Below are 17,955 nucleotides of genomic sequence, written 5' to 3'. Positions count from 1 at the left end.
ATACCCCCGTTCTCTGAGCGAAGGCACAACGGAGTTATGACTTTTCTTCTCTGCTATTCCTGGAAGTAATTACTGAAAGCACAGCTCAGCTTGCTTAGATACCCCAGGATGCAGAGAGCTCTCCTGTGTGGCAGCGCTCTCTGAATAACAGCAAAGCTGCCATATACAGACTCCTTAAAAATCTGTTTTCTAATGACCCAGATACTTCATATCGCTTTGAATTACTTGGAAAATGTGTAGTTATGGAACAGTGCAGGCTTATGGATTGCTGTAGCTTTATTAACTCAATGCAGACTCTCGGAGCAATATGTTTGAAGTAGCCTTTTGGTGTTCACTGAGCATGGATTTGCAAACAGCTGACCCAGGGCTTGCTTAGCACTTGCTGTTAATCAAACATCTTCATAAGCGCTGTTATGAAGAGGAAGCTGTGGGTTTGCTGTGCACTGGGGAGTTTAATTTGTTATGTAATAGGTTTGCATTTCAAAGGTATTTGCTTCCTCCATCCTCCTCCCCGCACCTCATTCACTGCACGCTGCTGAGCTGTAAAATTGCTGTGCTTTTTCTGCAACACGTCTGCCAGTTCTCTAGACATTTACTCTTGCACATCCAAGGGATGTTTGGGGTTTCTAACACACACTGATTTTATTCCTGTAGCACGATTAAGCTTTGGAAAGTGAGTTATATGCAATTGCTCTAAGGAGGGGTAAATCAGGGAGGGGATCATGCAGTGCCATACAGCTTGGTCCCTGCTTTTAAAGTATCTCCATTGGGATGCTCAAATCTTCTCAAGTGCTATACCTGCATTACCACACTTCTTTTGCCCTCAGCTCAGGGCTGCCCTTGGGGCTGATCCACCCCTTCCCAGCCGTCATTTAAGGGCTGGCAGTGGAGGTGAAGGGATCTCTTTGCTGCAGATCCCTGCCTACCTGAGGCCTTTTAAAGTTAAGCAGCTCTTTTCTTTCATTACTGCATTTGTGCTCATTCTCAGTTGCTGTGGCCAAAGAGTTTGCTCCTCTGCTATTATTGCGGTGCTTTCCATCCCATTGTAGCATTACAGCATCTTTTCCTGATGTGTGAGCACCGTGGATGTTCTCAGTGTGTGGTTTATTATCTTTGCAATGGGCTGAAAACATTCTGATGTGGTTCTGATGAACCAGTCCTCCCCCATGGGATCCAGATGGCTTCTGGAATATGGGGATATTCTTTTCCAGTGCCATTCTGTTGTTATGATTAAAAAAACCCAAACAAATGAGCAGATACAAACAGCTTTATCCATATGTTTGGGTGGTATTAATAGATTGGAGAGACTGTCCCCAAATATTGGTGATTTCACTGTATTTAAATTGTGATTATAGGATCAGTCGAACATATTTTACCTAATTAAACCATATGATGTGTGCGTTAAGATGAGTAGCTAACAGCAGTTCAGAAAGTGAAACGTAGCAGTGTATTCTGGAGTGCAGAATCCTCCAGTTAAGGCACAGGGCCGCGTGTCTCAATGCTGTTAGATACTGCCAAAAGTAGGGCTGTCATTATTAGGCTCGTGCATGTGTGGTATTGTGTCAAAATACAATAGAGTCTGCTTCGGAAGGGAGATAAAGGCAGCGTGCTCCTACGGGAGGTGGGCTGCTAATGAAAGGAAAAGGGATGTAGGAAGAGAGATGCTACCGTCATTAAGGGACAGCAAGCGATGTCGGTAGGAGCTGGGCATTCTGACCCAAGGAATCAAATGGATTTTATGGGAGCAGAGTTTTTGTAGGTCAGGATTCCAGGCTCTGTGCATACTGTACCAATTGCTGTATAACCGTGTGCTTTCCACTGCTCCGTGAGCAGTCAGGGAGTGCTCGTACCCTCTAGCTGATGTTTCCATGTGATGTGTCTTCTGCTTGTAACTGTACAGACCCTTGTTAAGGAGTAGATAGGATTCCTGTAAAGATCTCCTCCAAGTGGGTCACTACGTAGCAGATAAGGTGAGCACGGATCAGAGGCTGTGAGTGAGCGTGATGGCTGTGTGACTAAATCTGCTTGTGTGATGCTTTTACACTTTCAAAGCGTTTAATAGGTCATGAATATTCAGGATCTGCCGCGGTAGGAGACCTAAAATGGAGGCTTGGATTCCTGCAGCCTGGCACTTGCTCGGTAGCGTGGTTAGGAAGGAGAATGTCTTGGAGTGGTGGGCAGCAGCACTGCTCGATCCTTCCTTTTTCTCTTTGGTGCTGCTAGTAGCAATGCAGTGGTGCCATACACTTGCTAACTAGTGGCCTAGAAGCCAAGTTAAGAATATAGCAGCTGCAAAGTGTTTAATGTTTGTTAGCTTATTTTTGCTTGCGGTAGGGATTTCTTGCCAAAACTTTCTGTGGAATTAATTTGAAAATCTGAGTTCAAGGTAGCTGGGTAAGGGAAAAGGATTTGGCAGCACTGTGCAATCCCTTAATCAAATAGGGTCTGTACAGCACCCTGGCAGAGCTCTTGACAGAAAGTGGAGAGCCAGAAACTTGGGGTGATGGAGGATTTGAATCTTCAGATTAGCACAGCAGGCCCGGGAGGGAAGTTAGCTTGCTAGTCAAGATGTGACACTGTGTCTTCAAGGCAGGTCTGAGTCAAAAGCTAAATGATAATGCAGGATACTCTAACAAGCTGCTTGGTCTGGAGGTGAACACTGTCTGCTTGTTGGCAGTGATAAACTGGGAGCTCCAGTTGCCAATAGCCCAGTGGTAGCCACAAGCCATTGACTACTTATTTGGCATAGCACATGGAAATATGTCAGTTAGATAAATTCAAGTGAAAGGTGGGTATAACTGTGGTGTGTTTTAATTGGGGGGAAGGAAAAATACATTGCTTTTCCACTTTAGTAAGTATCTCTGAGATTTGCCTTAGTTGCAGGCAGCAGTGAGAATGCCTGCACACACGTACCACAAAATAATATACTAGAGATCTCTGATATCAGTCTGCTTCATTTTCAGTTCACAATTATATCTGACCTTTCAAAATAACCCAGGTGCAGAGAAGGTGCTTGAATATATCACACCCCGGATGAGCTTTGCATGTGCTTCCCAGTTCCCTGAGAGCTGTGCTCTTCACAGCCAGGAGCAATCGCTTTAATCAAAATAACCAAGAAAAAGGCAAACACATGCAGGGAATCTTTGCTGTCTCATCCAAGCATTGTCTGAACGACTGCCATAGTGAAACCTTGCAGACTTAAAGGGCAGAGACCTAAGACACCGAGCAATCTTATGTCTGTGCTGCTGTTACGCATGCTAATGTGTAATGAAAGCTGCTAATTAGCACTGTACATGCTCATGCATAATGAAAAACATATTCTAACCATTTTGCTTATCTTTTTCTTCATGTTTTGTTTTCTCTCGGGTCTATTTTCCATTCTACTGTCAGCCTCTCTTCCTTTTGCTGCCTACAGCGCTACTTTGAGGCGCTGGGCAGGGCTGATTCAGGAACAGCAGTCTTTCCAGTTGTCATATTCCTTTCTGCTGTTAAATCTTTCATATCTAGTGTCCTAAAAATATGTCCTATTCCCTCTCTGTGCTAAAGACAAGAATCTAAGTAAGAAAAGGAACATGGCAGTGGTATCAGAGCTGTATTTTATATCTCAATATTTTAGGCAGGAGAAGGATGCTTTTCCTATCCTCCTGGGGATCTGCTTGGCATCAGAGGGATCTCAAAGGGTGTTCTGACCCTGCAATTCTAAAGTATCAACAGCATTGTTTACTGAGACCTACATAAACGTTTAGCCATCTACACAGCATCCTTATCTGCACACTGGGTAATCTGTATCGGGAGCAAAAGGACGCATGCAATTCCATGGGTGGGATTACAGTCAGAGGATTAGCAATAAAATAGGTTCCTATCACTACTTGAAGGTCTGTCAACATATTTTGACAGTGTGTTGCAGCGCTGCGTTAGTCAGCATGAGAGCGCACGATGTGAAGGAGCTGTGCTGTGTCTGGCAGCTCTGGCTGAGCTCCCTGTGACTCTCAGATTCTGGCTGTGTCTTTCCCTGAGGCTGACCACCTTTTGTCTTCACTGCTGAAAATCCCAAAGGCTTCATGTTCTTTTTTTATTGGCATAAGGGGTAACAACAGAGTGAATGTCTGTTCCCTGATGCTCTGGGGAATGCTGGAAGTACAAATAAAGGAAAACAGCGGCCCAATGGGAAACCACACAGGGAAAAAAAATCAGGGTTTCTTTGTTCGTGTTATTGGATGAACAAATTCTGTTGAGCATTTTAGCACTTAGCTTTGTCCTTCAAGGCTGTAACTGTTCTCCATTACTCCAGCATTGGTGTAACTGTCTGAGCTGTAATGAAATTCTGATTGATGTCACTCTGAGATTGGAACAGGGCCTATAGTGTTTCTATTAGAGTAAAAGGAGCTGCACCGGTTTATGCTAAAAACTGGGGAGCTCTGTTCCCAAAGCAGTTATGTAACACACTGGAGAAACAAGAGTTGATTAATAGGCACCATTTAAAATATTAGCAGGTCTCTGGCTTGCTCCAGTGATTCAGGTACGGAGAGCTGTGTGCAAGCTGTGCCCAAGCTCCCTGCCCAGCTGCTGTGGGCTGTAAGGAGCTGGGCTGCAGGAGGGGGCAGTGAGTGCTGGCTGCTTGTGCTCAGCTTCACACTGACCCACGCTTAAATTCTTTTTCCTCATTTCAAATCTGCACTGGTGAGTTATTTGCACAGGGTTTGATGGTGCTGCCGTCAGAGCTCAATGGTGCAGGCTGCATGCAATGTGCTGACTCCCAGCGCACGTTTCCTTTCTTCTTTTGGCACATCTCAAGTTTGGTTCATTCTGCTTATGGAGTGAAGTAAAAAAAACAACACAAAACAAAGCTAAGCAGAATTTGCTTCCTCTTATTTAATCAGTGCTTTATCTCAACATTGTTTAGTGCATACGTTTCTGAAGACTAGCAGTAGCTGATGTATGGTATCATTGTCACTGGCAGGTATCTATCAGCTTAGGAGTTGGTATGAAACACAAGCTTATGTCTAGCTAAGGAGACTGGAAACTGAATTCCCGTTACTGATTTAGCAGCTGTGTATATTTGTCTTAATGGCAGGGTGATGTCCTGCATCCATTCACTGACAGCTTTTGTCTTGTGTCTGAGCTCTGTGTTGGCTGATTTGTCTGTCCTCAGACAGACCTAAAATCCCCTCTTGCATGTCTTCTGCACATATTTAGGTCATGTTAGGTTTCCAGAAATGATCTGCCTCTGAGCCATTAGGGAGCGCAGGTTTGCTAGCAGAGCAGAACTGGAACGGAGAGTTCCTTGGGAGTTGTGAGCCGCTGTCCAATGTATTGGCTGGGGCAAAGAACCAATTTCTTCTCCATTCCTCTCCTCTTTCCCTGCAGCGGTTATTTTTGGAATCTCCATCTCTGAATATCACTCGTGAGAGCTGTGTTGCAGTAAGTGAGAGTGCAGGCCAAACAGTTTCAAACCAGCCAGCCTTGGTTTTTCTAATGAGTTTTATGTAAGACTTCACAAGGCATTTGCTTCTTTTTGTACATCCATGATACATGCCAGTTACCCACTGTAGTACAGTACTGTAGTGTTGTTGGAAGGATTTGTTTTCTGTTGCTGCTTTATAGAAACAAGTGGATGTGCTGCCATTCCTCCAAATACCTGCACCCACTGCCCTGCTGCTCTCAAAGCTTCAGTCTCACCTTCCTTCCAGCACAGCTTCCTGGCATTGTGGTCCAAGCAGAGCTGCTATACCCACTAATAGGATGTACTGTAACGTGGAGCTCCACTGTACAGCTTCTAAGGCTGAGAAGGATATGTATTTTATATGCAAACAGGGTTTGCATCTCATCTGCGCAAAAATTCTGGCTAATTATTCCTTCTAATGTCTTTCTCAGCACACATCAAAGGACAATGTAGGTTGGCGTCATTTTTATACGGTGAGCACTTGCTCCTTTGCCATTTTAATGATGCATTCCTGTATGGGGGAATGGCTCATGAGGTGGGAGAGGGAAATATGGGGGGCTTCTGAGCTACTGCATAGCTCAGTGTTATCCTCTGGGCATTAGCAGTCGTAGCTCTGTGCTCCACTGCTGCCTGCTCAGCTGTGCTTCCCTTGTCTTGACGTCAGCACAGTCAGCTGCTGAGCGGACCTGTCAGCCTCATTTCATACCTGGTAATTATCCCCCATCGGGTGGTACTTGCTGCACGTTCCTCCTCTGTTTTGCTGGGGAAGGATACTTCCTTTTAGCTACACTCTTCAGGAAGGTTAAGCATCTTTCTCTTAACTAAGTGGAAGATTGTTCCTTTAATCATACCTTTCTGCCTGATGTTTGTCATCTTAACTAACGGGTGTCTCCCTGTGCCGGATTCATCCAATACTCATTCCTCCTGGGATTTATGTCAAAGCATTAACGTGCTGTGAAATTTCTTCCATTCAGTTTAATTTCAGGACTGCTACTCAGGCTTTTGCATTTGAGATCAGATCTCATGACCTAGATTTCATCTTCTCTATCTGTGAGCACGCCAAAGGCCAGGCATGCTTCCTCTTAAAGCTGGGTTCAAAAGTGATTTTGGGAGAGTGTGCTGAGCACTGAGGATGCCCCAGTTGTGCCTTGTGGGGCAGCCCTGTGCTGGCAGAGCCATCTCTCCTGTTTGAAAGTTTGGTGTGAAACGCAGCAGTGTGTGCTGGCTGTATGTGTATGGGTAGTTTTATGCATTGAAGACAGAAAGTAACAGTGGAAGCACATGGTCGAGAGAAGATAATGAGTCTAACACCTGCTTTCCATCTATGAGGCTGGAGATCCAAACTGTAAGGTTGCTGCTGTGATACTGTGATACTTTGGGTGATACTGTGATATTTTGGGAGTCTGTGATAGAGTGCCAGAATGCAGCTGACAGAAAGGGGCCTTGTTCTGATCTTGCATATTTCTCATGTAGTTTGTCCATCCTATTGTGATGCAGCAGCCCACACTGAGCAGACCAAAATATCTACACTCTTCTGCCATCCATCAGCCCTTATGTGAGAAGCTCTCACTTCAAATCACTCTTGCACAGCCTGGACAGTACCTGTGACAGTGGGATTAGCTTCAGATCCTGCTTTGGTCTATTATCTGCAGCTTCATTTTGGCTTTGGGCGCTGTTTTCTCTTAAAGGAGAGGAACTGGCACAGGGGGTGTGTGATGTTCGTGCTGTGACCTGCAGGGATAGCTCAGCCTTGCTCAGTTCTCCCCTCCCTCTGCAGCCTCCTTCTGTTCTCTATTGTGCCTGTTCTTCGCATGTGATTGCACCTCAATTGAAGTGTGACTGCAGATGTGTCAGCAAGGAAGGCGCTGAGAAAGTGTTGGCTCAGGAGGCAGTGCTGTTTGCCCCACCTCTCTCCCCAGTTTTACTTTGAGGTGATAATTGTTCTTGGAGCAGATCCCATTTGGCTGATGTCTTGCAACTGGAGGCCATGGAAACCATTATTCTGTGGAAGTTCCCTGTATGTTCTGATGGGGATGATCACACACCGTAAGCTGTGGAGAGGGAGAATACATTTATCTTTGATAATGAATCCGTGCTGCATCACTTGTAGATAAGCCAGCTGCAACCCAAACATCTTCCTTCTCATTTGAAGGCAAAGCTTGCTGCACCCACATGACCAACTGCATCTCTTGAGATCAGACTGCTTTGTGCTATATTTGACATGTGCTAATGGACGAGACAATTCATTGCAGCTTGTCACAGCTTTTGCTAACCACCTTATTTTTCAGAAAGACTTGGTTTCAGTTCTGGCAGAAGAGGAGGAGAAGGTGCTAATGCAGCCCTGTTTATTTTAGCAAGGGAGTGAATCAGTGGTTTTAGGAGAACAGTTCAGCACATTAACTCTTTGTTTCCAGAACAACACCAAAACAATCACTGGAGAGCCAACAGATGGCTCCGGCATATTTTTAGCCTTGCTCTCTGTTCCCATGGTATTCCAGACTGTGTGGGATTCCCCATAGACTGTTGTACCGTCGGTGGGCACAGCCAAACATTTTGTTTTGCAACACAGCATCAGAGGGAAGGAGGCGAACGGCACCTGCTCATATCAGCTCTGCTGAAGTAACTTTGAGTGAGAGCTTCTCACATATGGGCCTGCAGGAAGGATGGGAGAGAAGCAAATTCGGTACCTGTGAGCAGTCATTGGGGTATGTCCTGTGAGGCAGCTTAGGAAACTTCTTTCATTCTGGAGTATTTTTCATTCTCATGAATAAAACGGGCAATGACCCTTCTTTGGGTGTTGTCACAGCCAAAGCTACTCGTGTGCACTTTGTTCAAAGCTTACAAGTGATTCTTTGTGTTATAACATGTATTGTTCTGTAAGCAGAGCAGTAGCCAGTGGGACACGTGGTGCAAGGAGAGGGATCCGCCATCCCGGTGCAGCCCCGCACATCATGGCTGTTTTCTCCATCTGGGTGGCTGGTGGATTCTTTCCTTTCATTGAACAGAGGCCCCATGGCCTCCTGGGCTCCCTTTTACAGAGAAAACTCTCAGCCCTGAAGTCTGAAGTCTCTTAAAATTGGAGTGAGTTCAGTTCTGCTGCTCCCTGTATAAACTGCATGACAACCTCTGATTCCTCCCTGCAGCATCTACATATGTAATCTCCTTTTGCTGGAAGTGTTTGTAGGCTTTGAACAAATGTTTCTGCTTCAGGAGATCCTGCCCAAATGTCGCTGCTGCAGCACGGTCTGACCTTTCCTGCAAGCACTTGTCTGGCCATTCCTGCTGCTCCCAGGTGCTCCCTGCTCTCACTACAGAGTGAGACGTGCTCACAGACTCCTGCAGTATGAAGGCAAGCTGCTGAGTTATCTATTTCAAATGGCGTCTTCTAGCTGTGACTTGAATCCTGCTGAAGGGTCTTAGTGGATGGAGCCAGTGTGGGGTCCCTGAGAAGTAATTTACAGCTAAATCTAACAGATTTTCTTTGTGTGAATAAGCTGGCTGGTTTTTGAAGAAAATTAGGAGAGGTCGGTAGAGGTCTGAGCTGCTTCTTGCCTGGAGATGGCAGCAGGATTGAGGTGCTCATAGGAAAGTCTTGCTGCAAAATAATGCCACTCTGCTTTGGCAGCAGGAGTCCTGAACCAGCACTTGACCAGGAGCTGCCCATACAAGGCAGTTAGGCTGCTCTTAACTATCAGAAAGCAACAGGGAAAACAACACATTGCAGTGCACTCAGAATAGCTGGGAAACGCGATGGAGAGGAAGCAAAAGCTTTGGCTGATTGCACAGAAAGGATAATCACCCATTCATCCATGCAAGCCAAACAATAGGGACGAAGGGTATGATTTTCTCCAATTGTTTCCTAAAGCAGAAAATGATTTATTTCTTCTCTTTGAGTCTACTGGATGTCTACCAAGGAGCTCATTGGAGACCCTTACAGCTGCCAGAAGAGCTGGATAGACTGTTAAGCCTTCAGTTATCTTTTTTTTTTTTTTAAACTTTTTCCTCCCCCATTCTTCTCCCCATACAACAAAGTAAGATTTTGCAATCCAGGCTTTGTCTGTGCTGACCCCATGCAGTGGGGGTTTGCTCTGTGTTGTGGTGCAGAGAAGAGTGTCTGTCCCCAGCCCAAAGCTCTGGCTCCAGCTCATCTCAGTGGTCTGTGGCGCTCAGCTCTGGAGCCCATGGTATTTCCCCATAGGCATCACAGCCATCACATGGTCATTTCAGCACTGAATTTTGGCAGCAGTTGGTGCTTCAGTCCTTTGTCCTTTGCAGAAGGATCCGCACAGGAGGCAAAGCCCAGCACTGCCTGAAGGTGCAGGAATCTGACTGCGCCCAGGGCTGGCACGTCCCATTCCACTACCAGGGTTGAAACACTGCTGCTTCTGTTTGCTATCAGAGCACTGTATCTGTAAGCCCGTGGGGCTGTTGACTGATAAAAAAGGCTGTAATGTCATACAGGCTGTTGGACTGATAAGCTCTTAACACTTCTCAGGATAATAAATAAATTCTGTAACTTCTGATTAATTGCTGGGAACCCTTCTGAGAAGAATAGGACATTATTTTTCTACAGAGTGGAACAGAAGGATGGTTGACACAATATGGACAGCGGAGAAGATTTAGAGGTAGCTGTGATGGTGTTGCGTATTTGGTCACAGTTTGAAACTGCTTAATTTTAATGCCTTCAGTCTGGAATGATCTAGAAAGTGCTGCTTAAACCAAGTAGTGGCTTTTGCTTTTGTTCCAGCCCTACCAAGGGGCCCTGTCTGATGGTCCCTTTTAGGTGTTGCAGATCAGATGGTCCCTGCAGCAAAGAATCTCAGAAAACAGCTGTTAAATGTGCATGATCAAGTGCACTAGGGTCTCAAAGCTGCATAGGTACACAGGGGTTAGCATGCTGTGCATGTGTGCATTAGTGCTCTAACTGTATGCAACTATCTACCTAAATATAACCTTAGCTGATGAAAATCCTCGTGTCCCTCGGCACTGGCTGAAGATGTGAGCAGAACTGGCATTGATTCCATAGGCTGTTTTGTAAGTTCTTCATCTCTCCTGAACTGATGTCAGTTATTTGCATTACAAAATCTAATTGAAAACCTGCCAAATTGGATTTGGGGGAAACTGGAGACGGAAGCACTTTGCTCAGGTGATAATTTCATTTGCTTCTAAGACGGTGCTCAGACCTAAAAATGAATGTGTTCTCAGCTCCTCCATAACAAACACATCCAGGCATGTAGTACCTCCTTTCATTTGATTAGAGAATGTAATTGTATGTGACTGAGAAACTGGTGGACTAAAGTCACTGGATCAACTTTCAGAAATGCATTTGGCATGCCAGGCTTGCTGGGAACACCCAGTGACACTGCTGTGCTATGGCACAGTATTAAAATGTGCAGAGGCTTCCCAGCTGCCTGCAGGAATCTGTATTAAAACCTAAAACTCAATTTCTTGCCTCTTAGCAAGAGACCTACAGGAAACAGGATTCTCCAGAGCAATGCTGCAAGCATCTGAGATGCTATTTATTTATGTAACAACAATGGGAGCTTGCCATTTGTCAGAGTTATGGGCTGGTGTGTAGCCCAGAGGACGGATGTCTGATCAGATTCTACTGCTGTGTCTGTGAGGGGATGAATGCTCGGCTGGTGGCTGCTCCAAGGTCCCCATCAATGTCCCTGGGATGGGGCTGTTGTGCCAGTTGACACATCTGCCACGTGTGGTGCTCAGGAAGATTTTCAGCTCTAAAATGGTGCTGCTGCCAGCCTCAATGGCTGGTGTGATTATGCTGCTTTCAATGCATCCAAAAATAGGCTAAAGTAAGGAACTTCTGCTGCTGCTTCATCTTTCTGTAACATGCTGTTTGTGAAGGCGAGCAAGATAACGGTGACCCTGCTTTCCAGTAGTGAGCCTGTATCTGTTTAATTGGATTCAGGAGGGATTTCCAGCCAGTCTTGTATGCATTAAACCCACACTACGGTTTCGATGAAGTGCCTGAGTTCTGGAAGCTTTTGCTGCTGATGGGAACCACAGGAGCCCCACGTGTGTGTTGTCTCTCAGGGGATGAGCAGGGTGTTCATTAGGGCAGGTGTGCTTGTGGTTACAGGACAGGACCTACAGCCCAAATGCCTGTATCTGCAGGGAATTGTGCCAGGTCTTTGCTATACGTGGATTCTGCTTGTGATGTTTTGTCTGCCCGTATTGTATATTGAGCTGTATTTCGTGTGTATACAAAATGAGATATCAGTGGGAAAATCTCTCTTACCCCATCCAGAGAGGAGCCAGGCCTCACAGGGCACGAATCTGGGCTTTCCACTGGAAGCCTCCAAATTGACAGCAGACAGTCTGAATTAGCCAGGAGATCAGTGGGAAGGAAGGTCTCATGGCTCTTTGAATGTAAAATGTGAATCTTTTTGACAATCCAGAATAAAACATCATGACAGAATTTATGAGTAGAGAGGCTGATGTCTGAAATCTGTGTCTGAATAGAGATCAAAGTTGTTCATCTGGGATATCCTGTGGTTCAGCCCTCCTGGCTAGAATAAAATGTCTCAAACAAAGACTTGGAGGCAATGTACTCTTTTATCTTCCACACCTGCCATCCTCTGTATGGTTAATTTACTGCTGTGTCAGTGGTGGTACCCAGCCTTCATCCTGAGCAAGCAAAGCCACCAGGATTGTCTCATATTGCTCTATTTGGATTCTGCAAGTCTACAATGGGGTATATAAACCAGTTGTCCAATTGCTGATTCTTTTGTAATGTTGGTTTCTGATAGTGACTGTTTTTCAATGCCTGTTTGACAGTATCACTGCTCTGTCCCATGCACAGCAGCCAGCAGAGGTTTGGGGTGGATAAAGAGCCCCAGTACTGTGTGTGTACTGAACATGTCACAAACTTTGTTAAAAAATAGTTGTGTGTTTTCTTATTCAAACTTGTGTTCTCTTCTGTGCTGTGGAAGCTGTAGACCAGTTGCACAGGAGGTGGTTCACCAATATTAATGTGCATTTTTATAATCTTTTCTTTTAGGTGGAAAAACTGGCAAAGTACTTGGACCCAAATGATTTGGGAAGAATCAATTTCAAGGACTTCTGCCATGGAGTTTTTGCTATCAAAGGTATGTGCATGTTTCTTAAAAATAGCCCATTTCAGTGCTACCAATGTTTTTCTGGTTGCAGGAAATGTAATGATCAAAGCCAGTGCATCTGCTAGGGAGCAGCAGTATGCTTTCCTGCTTAATACAGGCATAAACAGTTATAATCCCCAGCGGTGCTTCTTGGCTTTCTTTTTTCTGTCTTTTAGGAATTAAAAAATAAAAACCCAGAGCTGAGTGTGTGTTTCCGGGCTCCGTGTTTGTGAGGATTGTTGGGTGACCCCTTCAGTGAGAGCTGAGCGTTCCTGGCCACGTCACTCGTGGTGTAGCTGGTTTGCTGCTTGGTGTAGCAGTGCAATTATGCCTTATCTGAGACTGGCTGATGTTTATGCGGCAGAAAGCAGCACGGCTGGACTGGCTGCTGCTTCTCTCTTGGCCGTGATTATTTGTAGTGACAGTAGGGCAACTCTGGGAACAGAGCCACTATATTTTTGCTTCTTGAGCAATTCATGCATCACTGGTGAGCAATGTTAGAGTTCCTACATACACAGATGCTTGTGTGTTGGTTTGCTGTTAATTTTTCAAAGCAAATGTGGTGTGGTTTAAAGCAAAACATAGCAGGAAAAAGCAGCAGAAGAAGGAGTAGCTTTGTGGATGGCAGGCAGCATCCAGGTCTGATGCTCCCAGGTTTCTGGTTCTGCTGTTGATTTACCTAAGGAAGTTAGGGATCCCTTTGGCATTCATTTCTCTACTAGAAAATTTAAGACTAATGTGCTTTTCTTATCCACAAGGTATAGTTGCTTTGTGTTTTCAGACTACCTAGGTGCTTGTATTGGAATAAGAGAGTTAATTACAGGCTGGACATATTAAGGAGCCTGGAAGGCAGAGACCAGTTAGATCAAACCATCTCCTTTGCACGGAAGGCACAGACACTACTGTGCATCTCTAGCATTGCCAAAGCAAACAGCAGAGAGACTTCAGTTGTTTTAAGTCTTCTAGCTTCCCATAGCAAAATAATTCAGCCTGTCCTTTCCCAGAAAGCTTTTATGGAAAGCTTTGCTTCTTTTTGCTCGTCCTTTGTGGATTAAAACACGTTGCCTGAGCGTTTCAGTGGAACCCCATGCAATTAGGCTCTGCCAGAGCCCAGGACAGGCTTGCCATCAAATTTAAAGCTTTGCAGCAGTTTCACTGGAGTATCAGAATATGACGGTTTTACTACCACTGAAGCTGCCTTTGCTCTCTGCTCACGGCATGCCTTTATTTCTAATAACTGCATTAGTCTGGAGAGCAATTGCCATCAAATAACAGCCATACCCTCTTACCTAGCAGCTGCCAAAGCCAGAACAGTTGTCTGAAGTGGCACTGCGCAGGGATGCTGAGAGCAGCCAGAACATCACCCTCAGCCTGAGTTCCCATTGATTTCAGCAGGGTCAGCATGGGATCCATTACAGTTTGCTCAGCAATGACTGTTTTCGCTGTGCTGAATTTATTGTGCCATTCCAGTAAATATTTTCAGCGCTCGTAATACTTGAAGGTTTGAGTGGAACTATTATCTCTAATGTGCTTGAAAGGCTGCTAGGTTCTGCAGCCAGACGTGTTTGCGGGACCAGGCTCTTGGTCTGTTTAGCAGGATCTAATTTGGTTTGATCTGTGCTTTCTATTTTGAGATTTCTGTTGTCTTTTCAATAGTCCCTCCACTTTGATACTTGACTTACAAAACCCAGCGCTGTGACAAACGAAGGGCGAGCTCCCCCTGCTGACCCTGGTGTTGCAGCTCATTAATGAGAGGGTACAACGTGAATACAAATTAATGCAGAATCAGAAGAAAAAAAGGCAAATATATTCTGACTTCATAGCTTATTTTAACCATAAAAGCAACAGTGACCGCTGTGCAGGACAATGACTTTAATAAGGGGAGTGGCTGAGCCACCTGCAATGGTACATGGGCTGGCTGTGGGGAGGGCTGTTTGTGGGTATGAGTGAAGAGTTGAGCTCTGCTATTGTGAGTAACAACATAACCCTTTAATGGATTGATGCTGTTTGTTCTTAAAAGTAGTGCAGTTTCCTAAGGCTCAATCTGAAACCATAAATGAGTTTCATACTCTGTTAAGGGGTAGGTGAAGTGAAAAGCTGGGAAAAGTGCCTGGAACCAACTGCATTCAGTTAGTTAATCAGGTTTGATTTCCTATAGCATTACAATTGTTTAATTGCCTGTGAAAATTGCCTGACATGGGATGGGTTAATTCTTTGCTACAATTGCATTTATTAGTGGCCAGAATGTCTGTTTGCAAATTGACTGTTTAACAAACTTTTTTCTTTTCAAATGAAACTGATGGCAAATGAGTCAAATTATGTGGGAAGGGAAATCACGTCTGGCATCCTGAGCAAAGTGAAAATGTGAAAGGTTCTTCCCCTTCAGTGACTTGGAAAACATGAGCCCTAAGCAAGGATTGTGCAAAAGATGATCTTGTCCTTTCTGTGGGACAGGCAGCACCGTGCCTGAGAGTTTGCTTCTCTTAGCTGGGTGTTTGCAAGGAATATTAGTGTTTTCACAAGCAGAAAGCACAGATGATGTAGTGATTGTGGTATGACACAGAATTCTTGTTCTGTAGCAGAATTCCCCTCACTAGGGACAAGTCACGTGTTGTTTTATTTCACTTTGCCTCTGCAAAGTGCTAATAATTCCCCCGCCACGTGTTTCTCCCTAATGCATCGATGGCCAAAGGAGATGTGCTCACTTCTGCATTTCTAACACTATGTTAAATGGTTGGGGCTTTTTGTTCATTTGTCTTAAACTCAGGTAATTCAAACAGAACTAGATTAGAGAAACTCTGTTCTGCTGGGTGGGAGCTGACACACAGTGGTATGGTGGGCTCACCTCACACCTCTGGCCAGAGGAGGAAATTCAGTTGCCCCACCTCTGTCCTTTTGTCACCTGGTATTTGAGTTCTGCCTCCGAATGTGAGGCTGCTTTGGATCTGTGTCTCCCTGCACAGTGATTTATGTGATGTGCAGCCCTTCTGCAGGGTGTTCTCCACTGAGAGCAGCCCTTTGCAGAGCTGTGCTGGTAAATAAGGAAGGACTTGAAGTTGTTCTAGGGTTTGCTCTGTGCCTCTTTCACTCCTCGCTGACTGAAATGGAGCTCCTTGGACTCCTTGCCAAGCGCTGCCCAGAAAAGTACATGAGGAAATTTTCCCAACCACAGCAAGGCAGATGAAATATTAAGCATATTAAAATATTATGATGGAAGTAGGCATTCAAATAAAATAGCTCCAAACAGCCATATAAGTGGCTTTCAGTTTTATTGTTTCCTGGAAAATGAAATTATAGCAATAATAGGACATTTCGGTGCAGGAGATCCTTAAAGTAGCCAGAAAGCATTCCTTTACTTATTTGCAATGGGTTATTTATGGACGGATTGTAGCCTTAAGTGCATTGTGCTGCATGGCTTGAAATATCCATCGTGGCAGTTCTGCAAGCTGAGCCAAAATGTTCCTCCTCAAGAGAGAGTGTAGTAGCAGGAAGCACCTTGTGTGCCAGGCCAGAGCTCTCCCTGAGCAAACTGCTGCCCAATGCCTTTGCATTTCCACACTGAGATTTGCCAGAGTAAACCTGGATTTTTTTAATTATTATTTTTTAAATTTCCTTTCTGGTCTATGAGACTTGAATTTAGCTCACTGCTGTGTCCCAGGCTGCAGGACAAAACATGTTCAGGTAATAAGAAGACACGCGCACTGTATTTGAGACGCTGCAGGTTAATACAGTCCCCTTTATATTATGCCCCTTGTGTAAAGTTTGTGTCTTGACAGGGGAAAAGATTAACAGAGAAATAATTCTTTAAGTACAGTTCTAAACAGGAGTAAAAACAGTGGCACAATCCTGAGCTTCTTGATGCCAATGGGCATCTTTCCATTGATCTGATGGTGGCTGGATCAGGTCCAGATGACTGCAAGAGCACAGTGATGTGTTTCAGTAATCCTAAGGGAAAATGGCCTCTCAGCATTTTCTTTATAGATAAATGTAATGTGATACATGTGACAACAATCAGATCTTCCCAGCAGGATAAGGAGGCCCAGGCTGCGATGGCAGCACACTAACCATGCTAAGCAAACCTCTCCCATAGGGCAACATCAGCTGCTGCACCCTCAAGCATCTTCCTATCAAAAATTCACCTTTACAGGGATTGTCTCAGATGAACCTGCATGAATGAACCTCAGATGAGCCTGTCAGTGTCAATAGAAATTCTGTCTTTCTGGTTTTGGTAGTTAAATCCCTTTTGCACCTTTGAAAATGCACAGCCTTTGTGATTTCCCCACCAGAGGAGAAGGCTGGGGTGGTGCATTTCTTATCTAGCAGGCTGAAATAGAGACTGACTGATTAGAGGTCTTCAGCTAGGAACACTGTTAGTACAGTTTCATTAGGAAAATAAGCTTAAGGTTATGGCCAAAAGTGTAACTGGGAATGTTTAGAATTGTGTGAATGCATCTTCATTGCAGCAGTGTACATCCACTGCTATGTAGGTCTTGGCATTTGTTTTATTTCTTTCCTTCTTTTCTTTTGTGGAGATAATTTAATGAGTACATGCCCCATATCATGCAGAGGCTGTTTAGCAGAGCAAGCTGTTGATATGTGTAAAGATTGTCACAGTGAGTGCTGGCACAAAGCAATTTAATGAGAAATAAGCCTTTGATATTAATAAGCCTTTGATAGTAATGTCAAAATGCACTGAAGGAAATCCCCTTCTGGAAGAGGACCAGAAAGTAACCTCAGTCAAGCACGTGCTGACATACAAAATACTGAAACCAGTGGAAACAAATAGCTCATATGTCAGTTGGAAATGTTTAGAGACAGACAAGGTGAGTCAGGTAGAAAGACGTCTTCTCAAGGCAAAATGCTTCGTATCTTGTCTCTTTTCAGAAGGTCACAGCCAAAGGTAATGCACTGGATAACTGCAGCTTCCAAATGTGTGTGCATGCTGAGTTTTCATACAGTTTAGGCCCAAGGCTGTAAACTAGTTATTGTAAAATAACCTGGTCTGACACTATTGCCTTTCTCAGCTCAGCATGCCAAGTGCAGTCACTGGTAATTAATGTGGAATGAGACATCTGGTGATTTCAGTGTTTCTATATTTGTCTCCGGTTTTCAGATGAGAGAAGGACTGAGGGAAACACAGGCATTGATTTTTCCAGCTGTTCATGTGGTTACCAAAAGCAAACACAGAAGTTGAAAGTCTCTGATGGCAGTACATAATTGTTTGCTTGCCAAACAGTGTGCTCTGTGACAGGGCTCTTTTTGAAGGGGGAATTGTGACACAGAGGTATTGTATTGCCCAGTCCATCCCTTAGACATGAGAGAATCAGAAGCAGCTCTGCTGACACTAACATCAGGTGGGCACCCAGCTAGCACCAGGCCTGTGAGTCCTGAGCT

General features: G+C 44.7%; 1 protein-coding gene across 3 annotated transcripts in view; it reads left to right on the top strand.

Moving 5' to 3' along the window:
• The window catches only part of RAB11FIP4 (RAB11 family interacting protein 4), a 69,924-nt gene that overhangs the window by 2,402 nt on the left and 49,567 nt on the right, over positions 1 to 17,955 (top strand). For all 3 annotated transcript variants that reach the window (XM_032448235.1, XM_015879657.2, XM_015879655.2), the window contains exon 2: positions 12,465 to 12,552. In XM_032448235.1, the coding sequence (XP_032304126.1) occupies positions 12,465 to 12,552 (88 nt within the window). The remainder of the gene's footprint in view (positions 1 to 12,464; positions 12,553 to 17,955) is intronic.

Source organism: Coturnix japonica, chromosome 18 (assembly GCF_001577835.2).
Source record: "Coturnix japonica isolate 7356 chromosome 18, Coturnix japonica 2.1, whole genome shotgun sequence".
In the NCBI taxonomy this organism is placed as follows: Eukaryota; Metazoa; Chordata; class Aves; order Galliformes; family Phasianidae; genus Coturnix; species Coturnix japonica.
This window is presented reverse-complemented; position numbering and strand designations above follow the sequence as displayed.